The sequence below is a fragment of the Genypterus blacodes genome, unplaced genomic scaffold (assembly GCF_046128005.1).
Source record: "Genypterus blacodes isolate CSIRO-AG114 ecotype Tasmania unplaced genomic scaffold, CSIRO-AGI_Gbla_v1 ptg000012l_1, whole genome shotgun sequence".
NCBI classification, from domain to species: Eukaryota; Metazoa; Chordata; class Actinopteri; order Ophidiiformes; family Ophidiidae; genus Genypterus; species Genypterus blacodes.
The window spans coordinates 6,695,359-6,708,813 of record NW_027466826.1 but is presented as its reverse complement, the minus strand read 5'-3'; the positions used below and the strand labels follow the sequence as shown (position 1 = coordinate 6,708,813).

At 40.4% G+C, this 13,455-nt stretch overlaps 1 protein-coding gene across 3 annotated transcripts in view; it reads right to left on the bottom strand.

Annotated features, from left to right (window-relative positions):
- The window catches only part of wdfy4 (WDFY family member 4), a 39,155-nt gene that overhangs the window by 5,082 nt on the left and 20,618 nt on the right, over nucleotides 1-13,455 (bottom strand). For 2 of the 3 annotated variants that reach the window (XM_076163793.1, XM_076163802.1), the window contains exons 44-58: nucleotides 12,808-12,883; nucleotides 12,503-12,717; nucleotides 10,026-10,174; nucleotides 9,807-9,921; nucleotides 9,499-9,584; nucleotides 9,331-9,393; nucleotides 6,953-6,995; nucleotides 6,690-6,809; nucleotides 6,470-6,587; nucleotides 6,267-6,376; nucleotides 4,776-4,926; nucleotides 4,539-4,630; nucleotides 2,876-3,091; nucleotides 2,279-2,399; nucleotides 640-797 (exon numbers count right to left, since the gene is read on the bottom strand). In XM_076163793.1, the coding sequence (XP_076019908.1) occupies nucleotides 640-797; nucleotides 2,279-2,399; nucleotides 2,876-3,091; nucleotides 4,539-4,630; nucleotides 4,776-4,926; nucleotides 6,267-6,376; nucleotides 6,470-6,587; nucleotides 6,690-6,809; nucleotides 6,953-6,995; nucleotides 9,331-9,393; nucleotides 9,499-9,584; nucleotides 9,807-9,921; nucleotides 10,026-10,174; nucleotides 12,503-12,717; nucleotides 12,808-12,883 (1,833 nt within the window). Of the gene's footprint in view, nucleotides 1-639; nucleotides 811-2,278; nucleotides 2,400-2,875; nucleotides 3,092-4,538; nucleotides 4,631-4,775; nucleotides 4,927-6,266; nucleotides 6,377-6,469; nucleotides 6,588-6,689; nucleotides 6,810-6,952; nucleotides 6,996-9,330; nucleotides 9,394-9,498; nucleotides 9,585-9,806; nucleotides 9,922-10,025; nucleotides 10,175-12,502; nucleotides 12,718-12,807; nucleotides 12,884-13,455 lie in introns of all 3 variants that reach the window. The other variant, XM_076163812.1, reaches the window with a different exon arrangement.

The following is a 13,455-nucleotide window of genomic DNA, read 5'->3' as shown; positions in this document are numbered from 1 at the left end:
TGAAAGGACTTTTGTGTCCAAAATCTGGATCACAGTTGTTGATGACACAGTGTGACAGGGGGTGAGCCACTCAGACAAAGAGGACATGGAATGTAATTATATAGATGGCAAGTGTCAATTTACATCAGTGCTGTAACCTCTGCTGGCTAAATATTATTCAGATATTTATTGTCGTAATGATGCGATTTCTGTTCTAAATCTCTGTAATATATTACTGTTTGTACTGAATTGGTCAGCATATCAAAAAATTGCATAACAATTAAAATGCATTAGTATTTAATGTGTTGTTATTCCTAAACTGTAGATGTTAAATTTTCACTCTAACAACAATGCTTTGCCTCGCTGTGCTCGTCCCAACTTGGACCAACTTCCACCTCGGGCCTTTATATGCAGAATACGCATGTTAGCATGTTGTTCCCTGTGTCTGAGATAATAATACGACGTGTTACTTGGCTGACTTGTCTGTATGTGTGTGTACCCTGTCTGACTAACCTGCCAATAGGATACGCGGCTATAGAAGATAGATGAATGGATGGAAGTTTTGCTTGTGCTCCATTTTGTGCATAAACAACAGTTATTAAGCTGTGTAATTTCAGCTTCAGGGTTGTGAATTAATACAATCAAACATACAGTATATACCTTCTCTGTTGTGCAGTTTCCAAAGACACAGCTGTTGTCAGGGAAGCCCCAGCTGAAGAAGCAGCTCGACGGAGGAGACAGAAGGAGCTGGTTTGAACCCAGGACCAACACCCCTTTCTCCTGACACACGATCTGACCTACAGGGCCTCTGGGCAGCTCTAAAGAAAGTTACTGTGAGTAGAGCATCACACAAACAAGAAGTTCTGGAAAAACAGGAGTTGTTTTTTTGTTTTGTTTTTTAGTCTGCCTTTTAAAACATAATATAGCAATAAAAAGTTACAATGGAGAAAAAAAATTGGAAAGGTGACCTGATTCTGCCTATAGTGTAAGTTAATAAACTTACCTGGCCAAATAATGGTAATGGCTCTTCAAAACATCACATTAAAGAGTTTGGTTGCTCAGTAAACTTGCCGTGAATTTCATTAAAGTGATCCCAGGAAAAACTGGGCAATTAAAACAGCTATTCCAAGGTTAAACCAAGCTGAAGCTCTGTCCTGGGGGACGCATGCATCCTGGACAGCATAAGTTGAATGTTTATATGTGACAAAGAGACAGTGTAGAGAAACTGTAATAGTGCCAGTAATTGACCCATTCATGCACTAACAGGCAGAAATCGTTACATCCTATTGCTAGTTTTGCTTCTAAAATCCCCAGAAAGAAGTTGTGTCTGCATTAGCCGCAGCATTCTGCCTCCTATTCATCTCTATCTACTTATTGATTAGATCAGACACTCTAAAATTTAATATGAAATGTAATATGCAGGATCCCTCTCTGGGCATTTACAGATTCATCTCCTCTCCCTCAGAGGGCCTGTAGGGATATTCAGATTATTAAGTAGGGCACAGCTGAAGAGTCATCTCCATATTGTCGCTCTAACTGATAGTGCTTACTCCTCCTTCCAGCACAAATTAATCTATGGACATAGCTGGCCTATTTCAACAACTCTTTGGAGACCGAGGTACATGTATCTAATACATCCGCCTGAAATCAAATAAAGACAGAATAATATACAAAAGAAGTCGGTGGTGCGCGTATGACCTAGACTGGAGTTAGACATGAGTCACAAAGTTGATGACGATGATGAGATTTGACAAGTAAAATATCACCTGCAAAATAACTTGTGACCCCACTGATTGAACACTTTACATGAGACATTTGAAGGAGGAAAAAAAAGTGTGTGGAAATAAAGGTGCATCACACACACACACACACACACACACACACTAACAAACCACTGATATTATAGCAGGATATGAGGTTTTTCCGCTTATTTCTGTGTATTTTGATCAAATTAGATTTAGTTAGATAGTAGACTGTTTATGTGGACAGTAATAAATACAATTCTTTAAAAGCATCAATTTCAATTTGTGTAAATCAACAATATAAATCATTATCCCTTTGACAAACAGCATATTGTGTCTTTTTTTAGGAATTGTAAGCCATGGTTAAGGACTTGTGACTTAACTTGGACTTGCCTGTTTTGACTTAGGGTTAGGGTCAGGGTTGAGTGTCAAGGCTTGATTTAGTTTAAGTGACAGAAAATGTCAATGATGATTCTGTTACTTGTACCAATACAAGCACAGTGTAGGCACATTAATTCTACACCCATGATTAATAATTCACATCTGTAAAAACGTACCTCTATATGGCTCGGCAGTGGGTTTGATTTTGTCCAGTTTGAAGAAAAATGGAGTGAGATGTGGTGACGACGCTCCTTCTTTCTTGGAGCTGCTGCGGGGAGGGTGTGGGTGGGTGAAGAGCTATGGGATACAAAATAAATCATCACAAAGGAATCATTTTAGCATGATGCCATGCCATGCCTACACCCATGCTCAATTCAATTACACTTCATTGTCATTTTACTGTTCAGAGAAGATTTACAATAAAAAGATGTCCAGAAACGTACAATTGTTCAAACATCAACATCCAATCTAATATGCTGAGTTGGGAAGATGTGATCTAATCTGGTGAAGGAGAGGAACACATTTTTCAAATTTTTTTTTACATTTCTTAATACGTCATTTAGCTGAATGTCAGTATCTAAAAATTGTGAATGACATTTCTAATACTTGACATTGATGTCTGTAGCAACATTTGAAGGTATATAATACAGTGTATAGAGATGTGAGTGTGGAAATGAGTTTTGATTTTTTAATGATGTATTAAAAAGTAAAAAAAAAATATGGCATTATGCACTGCGCTTCTTCTTCTCTCTACCGTAGTAAATGATCCATACCTGCTTTGGAACCTGGCCAAAGTTGCTGACATATCCAAAGATTGTACTCTTGATGAGCGGGTCTGTGGCAGCCTGCCGCCCTTTCTGCTTTCGGGCATAGAAGTAAGGATGGAACGTGTTGACACTTTCCACAGCAGCAGGACCCTGCTGCCGGTGCCCGAAGATCAGGTCAATCCACAGATGGAGATGGGAGCTCACATAGTCACTTTCCAAGGCCTAAGGAAAGGAGAGTTGGAGTACAATGTTGTAAAAAGAAAGCACCACTAAAACACCTTGTCAAGCAATATTACAAAACCACTATACTTTTGGTGTGAAGTGATTTTGTTATTACATTGGGACCAAAATCATTAGTCAAACAGTTTCGAAAAAGAGGAAACTTTGAATAATTTGATTGGTTTTGTGTTTTCGGATACTGTGTAATTCTTCTAAAAGTCTATTTTAAAGTCTAGAACGGCAGAAAGCTTCACACCTATGTTATGAGCTCATCTCCATATGAGAGAAAAAACACCAACATCATTTGTGTAGAATTAGCTCATGAGTGGCTGTGAGGAGTTAATGAAGGAAAAGTGGGCATTATGACCAGTAGGATCCGGAAACACGATCTTAATAACTCCATCCTGGAACAACGGAAAGCTGAAAAACCCTCATTACAGAGAGATATTGTCCTGAGTTAATATTGGAAAAAACAACAACAGGATCTCTTAGGTCAGTAACGTGATGAGAGTGGCAGGCAGTGCGAGTAGTTCAGTAGATTATAGACTGATAACCATCATAGATGCCTCGGGAAGAGAAAGGGTGAGGGTCACATATACTAAAGAAATTATCAAGATATGCAATAACGCTGCACCGAGAGAGAAAGAAGTTGAGGAAAAGAGAGAACAATCAGCTGATAAACGGGAGGCAGAGGCATTAGAAAGCTTAGAGTCTCCTGCTGGTCCTGAATAGTGTGAAGTGAGCTTGGTGTCAGTGTCTGTAGTGTAAGTTATGCACATGACAAATCAAACTCAAAATAGCATACAGTACGTCTCCTGTTCACAATGTCTGGAACCAAGCCTTTACTGCTGCTACTCTGGTTATGTCTCTGGAATCTTCAGATGTAATGATGTCATTTACTTCATTTAACATAGGTCCACATCAGGGAATTATTACAATGTTGCATTTACTCTTGGGTCAGTTTCAAAGTTAAAAATCCAAATGAACCAAACCATATCAACAAAGGTCAGGTGAGAACACTGTTGATTGATGGGAAATGCCTGGGATTGGGAGCAACATGAAACAGGAGGAACAGCAGGAAGTTCACTATGCTGTGATAACTACATAACCTGGAACAAAGAGGCCATTCTGACACACTGTAGTGTTATAATTATTGGTTTCATACCTTGGCCAAAGGATTTGGAATTTGACTTAACCACCTTTTCACAATATCACTTTGACTTCCTATGGGCTTATCAAAGGTGTAGTTTACTTAAGGTTGACCACATGCAGTTGGCCCTCTTTGGTTCCTGTAGATTGCTCTATTGATTTGGTTGATTCGGTAGTTGGTTCAGAAGTAAGTAGAGCTTGTTTACACCACTAATAAACAGCTGTTTTGAACAAGACCTTAATTAGTTAAACATTACAACATCAGATGGGCAGATGGAAACAGAGGTCACGGGTCACTGACCTCTCGATGGATTCTAATAAACTCCTGGGGGTCACCTTTGGCCCATGGTGGCAGCTCCACATCTCCCAGAGCAGTGCCATCCTCCATACAACCTGCAGAGATACACAGAGGGTGCAAGTCCTGTCACAAATATTCAATTCATGGGAATTGGGAAGAGGAGATGTGAAAGGTCTCCAGACAAATCTCCAAGACAATGAATTCATAAATTCGGTCACAGAGGAGGAGTTTGTGTCTGACCTAATTGGATATGGTTGGAGTTGAGCAGGAAGTCAGGTAGGTAGAAGAACTCCGGGATCAGCTCTCTGACGTCTCCCATGTTGTCCCTGGAGGCCGATTCCCACTCCCTTTTCACGCAGTGGAACATTCGCTCTGGGATATCAAACCCTCCCTGTTGGAAGACGACACATCTCTGTAAGAACAAACTGTGCAACATATATTAATAAAATAGTCTTCCCGGTGCAGTGTACTAAATCACATTTTATATTCTTCATTGGGTTAAATAAGCAGGGAATTATTTGCCTTTGCCTTTGAAGGAAGCATTTCATCTTTCTATAAAACTCTATAATCCATGATGAAAATCTCATGAGAGGGAATGTAATTTAGACTAAAACAATTACAGCAATGAATGAAAATAGTATACTAATATAGTGGATAAACTCTGTTAGAGATGCAAATCTAGTTAAAGATATTACGACACACCCATTATGTGCTTTGGAAGCCAAAAATGCATTCTCCAGACTAACATCTTTATTGCTGTATTCTGACTATCAAATATGCATGCCTTTTCATTAGAATAAATTGGGTGGTGTATTGTAAATGGATAACATCTGTGGCTATTTGCATTGACTTCCTTTAGATGCTTTCTAGGCGACTGGGATTATTTGCATATATATTGAAATCTCTGTACAATCTCTTTTCATACCAAAAAGTCCTTTTTAAAACTGGATGTGAGGATGAAAACAAAACAAAAACAGTTATGGCACCATTCCTGTTTTCAGCTCCATCAAGAATGCCTTTAAAAAGAATGTAAGACTGACATAACCTGGTTGTGGAGGTTGTACCTGTAGGTGCAAATAGGATTATCCACTCGGACGCACTAGAGATGAGGTCATCACTACCCAGATGCAGAGCAAGGTCACTTACTGAAGACGTCGTCAGTCTTGCTTTTATCGCCCGTACGGCAATTAAAAGAAATTAAAATATTCTCTGTGACTAATATTGTCCGTGAAAGTAAAAGTAATTAGGGTTATTTTGGTTAGGGTTTAATTGAAATATAGAAATATTAGAATTGTAAACAACTAATTATTTTCCTTTCATGTCCATACTTTTATGTTTTGTGGTCCCATAGTTTTCTTTCCTTGTTGTCAGAAAGGTCTGCTTTGGTTGGTGTGTATACAGTGTAATATACAGTATATGTTTGATGTTGTGCGGACTTGTGTGGAAAGGGAACATTCCGGAACAGATGTCATCATTTCTCTCCTTGGATTCTCTATGTTTACTGATTCATTTATATTATTGATTTGTTATTATTTGTTTAGATATTTAATTCCCTGATCTCTCTTTCACTGGAAAACGTTAGACCTGTACACACACACACACACACACACACACACACACACACACACACACACACACACACAAGCCAACACACAACTACAAGCTTATCTGAGTTCTTCCATCAGGTTCAGAACCCAACAGCCAGTTTAAATTGTGTAGGTTTGGCCTTACCTGCAATGTCTGGAAGGTTTGAGAAAACGGCTCCATCCTCACAAGGAAGGAGGCCACAATGATGGCTGAGGAATAGTGGGTACAGTAGTGGCATGGAGCTTCCAGATCACCTGAGGGGACAACATTTAAAGACACATTTACCGTAAACAAAATGTAGAGTGTATCAGTACAGTGAAAGGTGAGAAGTTTAACGGATCAGATACCATCACTGTTCTCCACTTCTTCAAATCTCTCGATGAACATCTGTCTCCTCTTCTCAGTCTGAGCTCCCATCGGCTTTGACAGATCACGGAATGACGCAGGATTAAACAAATCCAGTGTCTGTCAGGGAAATAGATGTTACTCTGATAATCTGCATATATTAACGTTATAACTGAAACTTCAAGGGTCAGAATCTATTAATTTTGTTGAGGAAGTTGTTACCTCAGACTGATAGTCAGCAAGAACCCATGGGAAAACTGGATACTGCATGAGGTCATTGTATGTCCGCCCAGCAAGGGTGTTCACATGCATCAAGTACTCAAAGTTGCTTATCTCCCCTTTCTGGAGGACAGATTAGAGTCAAATATGTAGCAGGCAGACATCGAACTTACGCAGGAATACAATTATAAAATAAGTGTGGAACATTATAATTAATTTCGACATTTTGTGATGCAAGAATGGAATAAATCTGCTTATTGAATTACCTGCCACTTAACAAGGGCTGTCATTTCCATCACAGGAATTTTCCTCATGTGGATCAAAAAGAAATTCCTTAAGTTAGCATCAGATATTAATTACTAACACTGAATCCAGGAAACGAACAACATGTGTGTCTACTGTTGTAGAAGAAGAGTGAAGTGAGTTACCCGCCATAAATAGTAAAATAAATGTGGACAACGGAGCATGAGGTAGCATCTGTTCATTGAGGTGTTCAAAGCCTGATGTGAGGTCATCTTTAAATAAGCATTCACTCAAATAGTCACACCTAAGCTGTATGGTGACAAAAGCAGCTCTATCAAAATACCTTCTTTGATAATTCGAACATGTGTTTGGCAAAACAAATCTGCAGTAAAGACCATGCTGCTGAACATTTCATTTTGACTCGCGGAGGCTAAACTTGTTTACTCTAAATTAGGAAAACATGACCACTTCCTGAAATCTTATCCCCCTCTGCGGAGCAGTAACATTGCAATAAAGATCTGGTGCCAAGCACCCCAGTTGCTAGGTAACAGTCTTAAACAAGAGCAAGCTTGACTTTCCCCACTCAGCGAAGAGGAGTGAAAATGTTGATAGACACAAAGTGATAGACACAAAGTGTGCATTCTTTCGCCCTCTGTATTTCCCCAAAACATAACATTTGACTTATACATGCTGAGCAAACAGGAACAGGTTTTGACTTCCTGTTCAGTTCCTTTTCCATGTAGCTGTGCCAAAGGGAGCCATGCATAATAATATGACTCCAGTGTGTGATACGTTTTGGTCCGTGGGTGAAAATGCTCATTCACAGGAGCGAATGCGACGGATACATTTCTAAACAAGAAAACAATCCCCCCCCACACCTTAGAAACATTAATCCAGGAAAAAACAGACTCAATATGGCAAGAACACGTCTTCATTTAAATGAACAAAATCTAGACAACAGTTTGAATCACCAAAGCTGAAACATTGGATATGGGTGCATAAATAGCCAGAGTGAGGGGCGACTTCAGCTGTATCTAATTTCTAACATCAGCAACTCCTGGCCAAATTATTATGAAGCTAAACTAAATCAATCATTGTATTTTGTCCCAATATATGTTATCTAATTGCAGGTTATAATTTCATCCAATTGTTTTGTTTATAGGAGATTATAATGGAAACACGCACCAGTGGATAACCTCTCTCATCGTGAGCATGATGAATGAGGCGAGAGAGGGCCTTGGGGATGTAACACAGACACAAACACAGACACGTATCCTGCTCTTTTAGACAGGGAGGGGAGGAGAGAGGAGCAAAGCCCTCACACACACACACACACACACACACACACACAGTAAACTATTCTTTACCATAGTCCTCAATTGACTCTTTCTGTGAACATGCACACATAACAAAGTACGCTCATGTTGGTGAACACTCTTGCATGTGGACGTCCTGAACACACACACACACACACACACACTAACGCCGACACAGAGCAACAGAACTCCATCCATTGAATGGTGAGGGAGCGTCAGCACTCATTTGTTTCTGCTGTATTACCCAGTGTTGCCTATTGTTCCCCTGCATTAGCCTTAATTAGAGAGTCATGCTCTTAAATAGCCCCATGGGCATCTCTCACACACACACACACGCACGCACACACACACACACACACAAACACCTCTCAAGCTCTTATTCCCCAGAGACCGTGCTCTCTCTCCTATGGCCCGAGGCTATACATGAGCCTTTGTATCTGAATAAATCACATCAGCCTCACACACACACATACACACAAACACACACACACTTGCATGTAAACATACGCACAGCATATTTATTTCCTATAGTACTGTGTGGTGGTGTAAATTAGGCAAATTATTGTAAATCAGTCTCTTGAGGCAACGATCACAAAAACAAGGCAGAGATTACATTTTAACCTGAGCGTGTTCTGTGTGCTGTAACTGTGTGTAGAGCTAAGCCTGATAGGAAAGGAGCCAAGGGGACAAGAGTGACCCACAAGATAGACTCGTCCCTACAAACACGGTTAGAAGCACCTTTCTTCTCTGAGTGTGTCTTCAAACTGACCCATGTGGACAAGATGCATCTGAGCTGGAGCCTGATACAGAAACTCCCACACCCAACTTCACATCGCTCCGCTGGTTGGATTGACATAGCAACAAGCTGGAGGCCGTAATCCAGACCAAAAAGGAAGCTGGTGGGACTGGCACACCTCAATCTCTCTCTATCACGGACTGAATCAGTTGACCCGTGTTCCACTATGGTAGCTCATCCAATATCAAATATGTTATCAGAGCAGTGTGGTCATGTGGCACACAACCATTTTTGTTGCATGTCAAATTAAAATGTTGATATAAGGCTGTGGCAAAAGGATGACACTTACTTGGCATTAGCGAGGACATCGGCCACTCCTCTTCCTTTCAATGTTGTCACTACTTTGCACAACCTTTAGTGGTGTTTGTGTGGAGGGGGTAAAGAGAAATAGAGAACAGGAGATGAGAACAAATTGAAATAAATGGTTGAAGCGTCCAGTCTTCTGTAAATGTAATACCTCTTATATGCTGAGACATGGTCTTTATTGGGGAATACCAGAAAGGCTGAGTGTCCGTTTGTCATGATGAGCTCTATAGCATTGTCCTGGAGGAGACACAGAAACTAGGACATTTACTAAATGGTGTGGTTCTCTAATTCATACATAGAAATTACACAAAATGGAAAACAGCAATCTGCATTTGGTAAATAAAGAGAAAAGAGAACTCCGATTCCATGTAGAAATAGTCTGTAAGAGTTGAGTTATAGTTAATGGAGTGCATTTTTAATACTACTGGATCTTTACTTCACTTCATATCATGAACTGACCTCTAAAAGGAAACGCAGGAAGCGGGCCTCCTTGATCTTCTCAAAGTGCCAACGCCTGCAGCTGTATGATTCCAGCTCTTTACTCAGGATGGTGGAAATGAAGGAATCCTTCACACTGGTAGAGACGAGAAGAGACGGCACATGATACTCACACGTACACAGGAGGGCTACACAGGGACAAAGGCACACACACACACACACACACACACACTGGTGTACCTGCTCGGGTGATGTTTAATGCAGCAAACGTCTCCGGCAGGACTGAGAGTAAATCCCTCACATAGGAGCAAGCTCTCCTTCCCAAACAGCAGCAGCCCTTCAGCCACTCTGAGGCCATTAACCACCACCACACACATCTTAGCCTTCACCTAGAGAGAGAGAGACAGAGAGAGAGAGAGACAGAGAGGACAATATAGAGATCAGAGCATTTCCTCTCTCTCTGACATGGCAGCGGCATAGACCGTTCAAATGACTTAATTTCGATTGTATATTTTAACCATGATTAAAACGACACGGTTGATCACTTCATTATCAGAGTTGATGGATGGAGATGAGATGCTCCTGCTCTTTTATAGAGAAGTTGGAGTTTCATTCAGATGTTCAGGGCCAAAAGTGGACCCACATGCTGCCTTCAGTGCGGGTTGTAACTAATGCTAACTGCTTTGTGATAATGTGTGGCTAATTCTATTGTCTCCCCTCATTTAACAGTGAGTGTGTGCAGCGAGTGTGGCAGTCCTCCTGTCCCGCTCTACAGCCCCTCTGGGACAGTGCACCCAAAAACCATATGGGGCCCAAAACATACTACCTCCTGGCCACTCCACAATTTATACTAATCAAATCAGACTCCCTGCCCCACAGCTGCGGAGCGGCTCGCTCACACATTCACTGCCTGGCCATTATTGGGATAATTAATCATACTGCCACACATACAGTATAATACAAAACCTCCTAAGTGATCAAAACCTCTCGTCTGAATGCACGTAGAGACAAGGTATGATTGATAACATTAGATGTTGTTTACACGTTACATATGTTGTATACAATTAAATATGTCAGATGAAAACAATCAATAATCCAGATAAGTGAACCGGGTCGACACAGAGGAAGCTTATAGGATACATGGAATTTTCAAGCCTCCTAGCTGGAAAAAAGGTTAAATGGCATTCGGGTCAGAGTTCCTACTTGAAAACCCAGACCAAATAAATCTAACCAGACTGCACCCAGATCCGGTTTCTCTGACGTCTTTCAAGATTGGCAGCACCCATGGAGTCATAAAATGAGGGTGTGACACCGGTTTCAAAGGGCTTGTAAAATACATAAAAATCTCTAAATGAACTACGCATGAAACATATATAATTCATGAAATTATAAAATAATAATGTGCTGAAATGGACGTCAAATAAAATCTGTAATGTTACATGTGTGTGTCCATTTTCCTCCACTGCTTCATTTTGTTTTTTTAATCCAAACTCTCTGCTGCTGTTCCCTGTGTTCACACACTCGGCACACCAGCTTGGAAGTCTGAATTTTCTGCAGTAAAATTCCAAAGCCTTACTTTAAATATGACCCATTACATCATGATTCCATCAGCAGACACGTGATGGCATAATGTCCTCACAGCCCACGTGTCTGTGGCTGAATTTCAGTAAATAGAGAGTTAAATATATAGTTAAATTTGATGCTATCAAAGACAAACTAAACGCGTAACAATAAACTTGCTTCCTTATTTCCTCGGTGTGCTCTGGACTGATATGTGTTATCAATCTGAGGGTGATTTAGCCGATGATGGGAAGAAGGAGAGAAAAGGAGCCTAATGTCAGAGCAAAGATTTCTCCCCACACACATTACTGTCATAATCACACTATTGACACTGGCAAGCTAATTATGAGTGGTTCTCCCATTGTGTGTAACTGTGTGTGTGTAACTGTGTGTGTGTATCTGCGCGCGCGTGTGTGTGTGTCTTTGTATTATTCAGAACTAATGACTGTGTGCATTTGACACGAAGCACAGCAGGACACACACACTGAAACACCATAAGACAACAGGACACACACACTTGCACATATCACACACTTACTAAGCAGAGTAAGACAGCTTGCATCACCTCCTACTGTTTTTATTAATACTTCTGTTAGAAACATTAAAAGCCGCGGCTGGTTGCCGGAGTGATGAGTCCCTGTCAACACCCTACATTGGTTTATAACTCAAGAATGAGAGGAGCTGAGCTGGGCCTCCACATTAAAACCTTACACTAATGAGGAAAGATGAAATTCTGATAGCGGCACTGGGCTATTGAATCCCTGGTCTGCATCAGATAATTATGAATGTGGATAATATAATGCTTAGAAGGAATTGAGCCACTGTTCAAGCATGTTCCCAAACGGCTTTATCTTGCATATATCCCTTAACCCATCTTTCCACGTCAGAAGTAGTTGATGATTGTTTTAAAATTTAGTAGAACAAATTTAGGACCTAAAATTGTTCTAGCAAATCTCTATTTAAAAGAAAACGATTGGTTAAGGCAGATCTACAGGCATGCAAGTACATTTATATATAATTTAATTTTCTAGATTTCTGTCACTGCGATCCTGTAATTTGCATCTGGATATTTGAGCCATTTATCCAAAATAATAAATTAAATTAATAAATTAAATAGAGAAATGTACTCCTGGCTTGGAGAAAATGCTCTGCAGTACCTGCTCTCCTGGATGCAGCTCTTGCAGAATGATCCGGATGTTGTGGCAGTGTTGTGAGTGTGAGCAGGGTTCAGGTGTGCAGGGGCCGGGCTGAGCCTCAGCAACAGCAGGCGTCTCATTCAGAACAGGGAAGAAAGTTAGATGATCACAGTTGTTTTCTCCCTCTTCTTTGTTGTCTGTCACCTCTCTTCCAACCTCACAAAGAATCTGGGGCTCTGGCATGAAGGGAACACAGATGTTCTCATTGTGCGTACAGTAAATGCTGCATAGTGATAAAGGAATCCACAGAGAAGGCTGATCTTTACCTGTGTCAGCTTCTGTTCTAGTGCTGCTCTCCCCGTGTGGACCCCTCCTCAAACTCAGATCGAGCATCCCCAGCAACTGTAGTGATCAGATACAACACAATTACATGGATTAATTTCTAAATTGATATCGGTATGCATGTTAAATATTCAGAGAGCACATCCTCTCCCTAGGATGCTCAAACTACTATTTTTGACAGAAGCTTAGTTCAGTAAATTAATTGGTTACTTAGTTTAGTAACCTTAACTAGGTGAGATAGACAGCAGGTATTGGAGATTTGAATTTGTCTGAAATTAACTGTTACAATTAATGACAATTAAAATTTCACATTGCAGTCGAGCCACCTGCAGAGCAAATCCCACCAAATTCTGCAGCCGCTTTGAGTCAATTTTTTAATCACATCATTTAATTTGGCTGCAATTGCACAACGTGTTCTCCACCCACCAAAAATTATTTTTATGAGCTTTAGTAGGGATTGAATGGAATTGAGTGTGGCTGATATTGGGTGATAAAAAAATAATTTAAAAAAAGAAGCAGTAAGGGGGGAAGAATTCTATCAATCATATCTGATCTATTTACACCTAAAACTGCCCTGTTCTTTCGTGGCCTTATTGTTCACCAAATTGCTATGTAATTTAACCTCCTTAGTG